Raw genomic sequence first — 7,855 nt, forward strand, 5'->3', positions numbered from 1 at the left:
TTTGAACTTCCTCAGTAAGTGCTTCAAGTCATCTTCACTTTCAAGGTTGTGTTTCTGCATATCTCAGGTTGTTAATGAGATTTTCACCAATCCTGATGCTGCATTTTTCATATAGTCTAGCTTCTTGGCTTCTTACTCAACATACAGATTGAATAAGTATGGTGAAAGGATACAACCCTGCCATACATCCTTCCTGATTATTGAATTATGGATTGCTGGAGGAGCCAAACAAAACCAAAAACAAATTTGTTACTGTTGAGTCAATTCAGATTCATAGTGACCTATAAGACAGGGTTGAATCACCCCATAAAGTTTACAAGATGGTAAATTTTTACAGAAGCAAATTACCACATCTTTTTCCCACAGAGTGGGTAGTGGGTTCAAATTACCGACCTTTTGGTTAGCAGCTGAGCACTTAACAACTGTACCGCTAGGGCTTGTATTGGAGGAACAGACACAAATAAAGAGAATAAAGTGAAGTCAGAAAGAATAATGACATAGAAATCTAAAGAGCAGAGGTTCAAGAATATTAACATTATCAAGAGCAGTTCAAGTATTAAATAGGTTGTTAGCTGCCATGTAGACAGTCCTAGACTCATGGTGACTCCATATATAATAGAAGGAAATGCTGTCCCTCTGAGCTGTTTCAGATCGGACCATTGTGATCTTTACAATTTTCACTGACTGATTCTCAAGTCAGTGAGAATCATGAGGAAGAAAGGCTTTTCTTCCTAGTCTGTTAGTCTTGAAGCTCCACTGAAACCTGTTCAACATCATAGCACCACACAGCCTCTACTGCCTAATGAGTGGTAGCTGTGCATGAGATACATTGGTTGGAATTCCCACATGGAGAGAGGGAATTCTACCACAGAAATGGTGGTAAATCATTTACTAAATAGGTTCAGTTACTATCAAGTAGACTCTGAGTCATGGCAACCCCATGTATGTATGGTACTCCACAGGGTTTTCTCAGTGGTTGATTTTTGGGAAGTAGATTGGCAGACCTTTCTTCAAACTTTCAACATTGCGGTTATCAGCTAAGCACATTAACTGTTTTCATCACCCAATAACTCCTCCATTAAATAGTAGGACACCTGAAAATTGTTGATGGGTCATTGCAATCAGAAAGTCATTGTTGATTTTGATGGAGCATCCACAGTTGAGTGATAGAAGTAAAATTCAGATTGGAGGTCAATGAAGAGTAAAGTGGGAGTTTAGATGTAAGAGATAACTCAAAAAAACCTCACTGTTGTCAAGTGGATTCCAACTCATAGTGACCCCTCCTTGGGTTTCTGAGGCAATATCTCTACAGAAGTAGATTGCCCAGTCTTCTTTCCAAGGAGTGGCCAGTCATCTGGTTACCCTTCAAATGCCTTAGGCACTACACCACAAGATAAGAGATTGTGAATTATTTCAAAAAGTATAGCTACAAAGGGAAGGAGAAATATTAGCCAATCATTTGGATAAAAAAATAAGGTAAAAAGAAGATAAGCTATGTTGTAGGCTAAGGGAAAGAAAGAAAGGTGATATACAAGAAACCGAGGGATATTTGATGGGAAGTGTCATAGAGTCATTAGAAGGTAATAGTAGAAATGTTTTGAACCAATGTGTGCCTCTACTACAAAACTTAATAAGGTGTGAAACTGAGAGGAGACTGTAGACTGGCAGAATAAGAATCCATGTCTATCATATTATTTCTTACAATGTTAGGCATAGTAGCTCACTAAATCTTCAGATGATGGTGGTAAATCATTTTTGAAAAATTATTTTAATAAAATCTCAAGTTCTCACATTAGCTTGTTATTGTGGATATACCCTAAGAGTACCAACTTTGCTTCATTTAAGAATAAAATTCCCAGATTTTGCCCTCTCACCAAATACTATTAACTAGAGCCTTAGGCTATATTTCTATATTCAGCAACTGTTTCTCACTTGAGGCTATTAGTAACTGGTGTCTGTACACATAGCACCATCAGAGGAATGGTCATCATTAGTTTTTCTACTGTGTGGATGGACTCAACTCAAAGATTGTCTAAAAGTTTATAGAAAGAGCAGCACAGAGATTGTTCTGCTAAATATAACATAGTCTTATGTTGAATGACCTAAGTATTGTCCATATTTAAATATATGCCTTTAAAAGTCAGTAATAACATCTTGGAAATAAATATAATTGGAGAAAGTTGGGTTACAATGACTTTGGTTTGTTTATAGGATTACAATTTCCAAGTATCCATTATAAATAAAGTATCTATTATAACCTGATTTATTTGCAGCTGGGAGCGTCCAAGCATTGTTGAGCAGTAACTATACTTAATTGGACATTCAACCATTATGCAATTGCTTTCTGAATTATATAAATGCTTATGTGTAAATTATTTACCTTGTAGTTTTCTATTTCACCACCAGGGGTCACACACGACATTATAAATCTTGTATCGATGTTGGAAATGTACAACAGTTTCAGCATCCGAGTACTGAATTTAATTGTAGCTTTATAACTAAAAGACAAATGAAATACAATACAAAAATATTAACTAAACACTGCAAATAATTTTTCTTACAATAGCGCTTTCTTTATCTGAAGACACATATTACAAGTATCCAAATATCTTTTCAAATGTGACATTCATCCTGAAAGCCTCGGAAGTTATATATGAAAGAGTACTACTCTCTGAATCAACTTTTAACCCTAATGGAAGGACAGAAGGTTTTGACAATGTGTATTCTGGTATGAAGGTAATATATTCTGTTGCATGATTCTATGATTAAATAATTGTGGTTGCCAGTTCAGCAGGCATTGCTGAAGATGATGTATCTGTGAGATAAACAGCAAACACAATAATTCAAGCAACATATGTACATTTTCTGGATTGTGTGTAATAAGATTGGTAGTGGGGGACCAAAATATACCACTACTACTTAAAATGAAATCATTCCATAATAATTCTCCCTTTTAGATCCCATCTCACCCATTTAATTGGAAATTTCAACATAAATGGACTTAAAAACTTAATGTTGTAAGATATTATGTTTTTATTAAAGGAAAAATGTTATGTAAAATGCAGGTTATTCCTGAGGGCAAGTGAAATATTTTTACCTTCCATAATTTACATTCAGTAGCATTTAATATACTGTTAAAATCAATTTTTTTTTGAATGGCTCAAAATTGAGGAATTAAAATAACTTTGTTGTTGTCAGGGAAGGTTTGGTGGCTCAGTGGTTAAGAGCTCAGCTGCTAACTGAACGGGTGGCAGTACAAACCCTCCAACCCCTCTGTAGGACAAAATGTAGGTCTGCTTCCATAAAGATTTATAGCCTTGGAAACCCCATGGAACAGTTCTATTGTATCCTGTAAGGTTGCTATGAGTTGGAATCAACTTGATGGCAGTGAATTTGTTTTGGTTTGTTTTTATTTGCGAATATTGAGTTGTACTCCAACTCAGCATCCTTCATATAGCACAATTGCATGTGATTTTTATAATGAGATCACCAGGCCTTTCTTCTTAGTCTTTAGTCTGTTCAGCATCACAGCAACTCATAAGCCTCCACTGACAGACAGGTGGTAGCTGCACTTGAGGTGGCTTGGCTGGGAATCAAACCCTGATCTCCTTCATGGAAGGTGAGAATTCTACCATGGAACACCACCGCCTCACAAAATGATAGCGACCCCTCCTTGGATTTCCAAAATAACATTAGCATATGGAAAATCTTTATTTCTATCTCAGGTATTAATTAGTGACTGACTTTAGAGAAAACTATTTGTCCTAATTATATAATTCCTGATATGTAATATATTGTGTACTATACAAGCATAACTAAAATTAACCATTTAATTGTGTGTATACCTAATGGGCTGATAAAATTCAAAAGAGAAACTTCAAGCTTTTAACATCGTAAGAAGTAAAACGCCTTACAAAATTTAAGGAAGATTCTATTTTTAAATAGCTTTATATATGAGTTGCCTCACAATTTTTCCATGTTTTCCTTGGCCCTTTAATAAAAATTACTATAACTTTAAATATATAAGAAAGAGAGGAAAAAAAATTTAAGCAAATCTATTTTTTTTCTTTCTAAGCCTCAGTGTTTTCTCTTTAGCTCGTTACTTGGTGGATCATTTCTATGGATAGTAACGTATACTAGTAATTTGAACCTTTGCTTATAATTATAAATACAACATGTTTCATGAAAAGGAATAATCTTGTTCTTTATGTTTCAAAAAATGTTTTAATGATGGATATAGCATAATGGTTTGAGCAACAGAAAGAGCACTGACTATGAAGAGAGAAGACCTAGTCACCAATTGGCTGTGTGATCTTGAGGAGGTGCATTAAAGCTGGCCACACTTTCATTTGCTTATCTTTTAAAAAAACTCATCATCATCATCTTTGCCCTACTTACTGTAGGGTTGTGAAGATTTCAAGAAATCATGTGCCTTATAAATTATAAAGTGCTATGGAAATATAAATAACATTAATGAAATTATATTTAGGGACTCACTTTAACTAATATAATGATTTTCATTTAAGGATGTGGTTATATTGAGTTAATGTAGTGATTTTCATATTTTCCTTTTAAACAGATAAGTTAAGATACCGTAAAATCTTGGTGACATGAGTATTCTGCCTGTTGAGGCTGGCAACCTTCAATGTTTATTCTGCTTCTCTTTAAGAATGAACCCATTTTTGATGCACGTACACAGCAATTAAATGGAAACACATCGCTGTACAAAGTGACCTGGATTATATTGTTGTTGTTATGAGCCGCCAAGTCGGATCCGACTCATAGCGACCCCTCCTTGGGTTTCCAAGGCAGTATCACTACAGAAATAGATTGCCCAGCCTTCCTGATTATAAGGGGCAAAAAATGTCAACACGTGTCATACTCTGCTTAGAGTGGGACAAGTTGCTAAGTCTCTATGTGCCTTTTTCCCCACTTTGGAGGACAAAGGGCAGAGATTCAATCTTTTCTGAGTTCTGTTTCTATCAGGGGATTATAACAGATTTTGACCTGTCAGATTTATTGCCTTTTTTTTCTTTTTTTCCTCCCTGAATTCCTGGTTGGTACAAACTGTTAATGTGCGTGATTGCTAACGGAAAAGTTGGAGGTTCAAATTCATGCAGACGCATCTCAGAAACAACGTTTGGCGATCTGCTTCCAAAAATCAGCCACTGAAAACTAGATGGCACACAGTTCTTCTCTGATACACATGGAATTGCAAGGAATTGGAATCAACTCAATGGCTCTTGAAGTAGTTTCTCCTCCAATTTCCTCACAATGAGTATAAAAGTCAGTGTAGTCACAGGGCTGCTGAAATTGCTAATTTAGTTAATTAGTGCTTAAATACATGTCTTAAGTTCTCCTACTTTCAGCCCAATTTCTCCAGTATAGACAGATTAATGTAGACCAGCCTCTCATGTTCAGGTGAGTATTCACCCATTCGTTTACCAATCATCTCTCTTCCCTTCTGGGAAGAGAAAGGGAGAAACAGATAAAAAAGGGAATATATGGGATACATTTGCATTCATCTTCTCTCCTTTCTTTATTAATAGTATGGTATAGTAGATGATTTGTGGATTTCTTCCAAAATTCTTTATTCTCTTGAGAATAGTAAAGATCCGTGGCATTTTATTTTGGCTACTGTAAAATGTTTTATTTATTTATTTTTTAATGTACTTATCTGTACTGGAGTAAAAGCCAAGTTATTTCATTTGCCAAGTAAACCAAACCAAACCCACTGCCACTAAGTCAGTTGTGACACATAGCAACCCCCTTAGGGTTTCTAACGCTTTACTGCTTTGTCTTTGTCTTGCAGAGCAGCTGGTGATTCAAAGCTCCAACCTTTTGGTTAACAGCCCAATGCCTTAATTACAGGAGCTCTGGTGGTGTGCCTAAAGCATTTGATTGCTAACCAGAAGGTTGGTGCTTCAAACCCACCAGCTACTCCTCAGAAGGAAGATTGGCCAATCTACTTCCATAGTGATACCACCTCGGATACCCAAGGAGGGGTGGCTATGAGTCAGATCCTACTCTACGGCAGTGAGTTGAGTTAGCCTTAACCACAGCCTCACCAGAGTTCCTTCATTTGCTGGCAGGGTGCTGCTAAAATGACTAAAACAAAAAGCAAACAAACAAAAAACTCAACACCAATTCTTTAGAAAAAACAAACATTATAACATGAGCATTCTATTTAAGAATGGGAAATTTTCTCTCATTTGCTGCTGGAACCCATTTCTCTTTTTAATGTTCTTTTAAGCTGATCCAGACATAGAGTTTCTATTGACTTTGACAAATAGTGCACTTTAATTAGCTCTGTGGATTGCAGAGTCAGAATGCTGAATTGAATTTTCCATTCTGTCTTTGCTTACTAATAAAGCTAAATTTATTCAGCACAATTGTCACATGAAAATAACATCTTAGTTCTTTGGAGAAGGTAGGTTCAAACCCAGCTAAAATGCAGTAGAGCCTTTACAAAATAACTTCTTCTCTCCTAAAGTCCAAATAATTCTCCAGAAAAATAGCAACTATACAACTATGCTTTCTAATTTTGTCCTCTGACTCTTTAAGTACATAGGAAGCCAAATAGAAAGGTTAGTGGTTCAAGTCCACCCAGAAATGCCTCAGAAGAAAGCTCTGGTGATATATTTCTGAAAGATCACTCATGAAGTTGCCATGATTGGTTTAAGCCAAAGGCATTTTCTATGTTGGGGACATTTTTCTGCTATATTATAGTTGTAAATGATTACTAAGAATTGGAGATAGAGACTGAGACACAGGTTCTTTAGAAGCATCACCCTATGATTCATATTCTACTATACAGGTAATATATTTGTACTGAGAATTCCTTACATGACAATATCAACTAATTGCTCTTGAGTCAGTTCTTCTGCATGACAACCCCTTTTGTGTCAGAGTAGAGTTGTGTTGCATAGGGTTTTCCAATGGCTGAAGACAAGGATGGAACCCAAAAAGTTGTCTCTGAGCAGCCAAAGTAAAGCCCATGCTTCAAAGCTCATTTCTGTAATAAAAGAGAGACTGGCCAGATATTCACAGCTTAAATTTGCTCAAAATCCAAGGGGATATGGTTTTCTAACTCTCAATGTGGAATAGTCTACGGCATTTGATTGCTAACCAGAAGGCTGGTGGTTCAAATCCAACAGCCACTCCTGGGAAGGAAATTGATCAATCTACTTCTGTAGAGATACTGCTTCAGAAACCCAGGGAGGGGTGACTATGAGTCAGGATTGACTCTGTGGCAGTGAGTTTTGTTTTTGTTTTTTTGTAAGTGGGCTTCTCAAAGTAGGCATTGTATAAGCTGTAACAATTGACAACTCAAAGTAAAGAAAGGGAGTGGTGGTAAAAGCCAGAAACAAAACAAAACAAAACAAAAAACAACCCTCTGGAAGTCACTCAATGAGTGAATTCTAAACTAGCTATGATAAAAGACTCCTCTCAACTTTTAAAAAATATTTTAAAATATTTCCAATTCATCACAGACTAATACTCTTTTAAAATACAGTATTAATGAATAATAAGAAATATAAAACAAAAAAGACATATAAAATACAAACCCCAATTTTTATTATTAGTTTGAATTGTTATTAAGAAAATTCTAAATATTTATTCTCAATTTCTGTACTCATTTGTTAATAGTTTGCAAATGGCACATCCCTGCCATCTGTACTTTGAGCAGGATTGATTTACTATAAAGGCAAAGAACTAAAAGTGGTGACCTAATAGTTCTAAGAGCATTGCTCCTGCTGGTCTTCCACACTGATGATATATGTGATGGTTGTATTAAATCACATCATCATCATCATTGTACTTATTTATCAAGAATGCTCCATTTCTTCTTCTT

The 7,855-nt window shown here is 35.8% G+C and overlaps 1 protein-coding gene across 1 annotated transcript in view; it reads left to right on the plus strand.

Annotated features, from left to right (window-relative positions):
• Positions 1–7,855, plus strand: part of TMEM232 (transmembrane protein 232) — a 438,880-nt gene that overhangs the window by 59,528 nt on the left and 371,497 nt on the right. Inside the window, exon 6 of the mRNA XM_007947598.1 lies at positions 2,567–2,736. Within this exon, the coding sequence (XP_007945789.1) occupies positions 2,567–2,736 (170 nt within the window). The remainder of the gene's footprint in view (positions 1–2,566; positions 2,737–7,855) is intronic.

This window comes from Orycteropus afer, unplaced genomic scaffold, assembly GCF_000298275.1.
Source record: "Orycteropus afer afer isolate SDZICR_OR568_19922 unplaced genomic scaffold, OryAfe1.0 scaffold00191, whole genome shotgun sequence".
NCBI lineage: Eukaryota > Metazoa > Chordata > Mammalia > Tubulidentata > Orycteropodidae > Orycteropus > Orycteropus afer.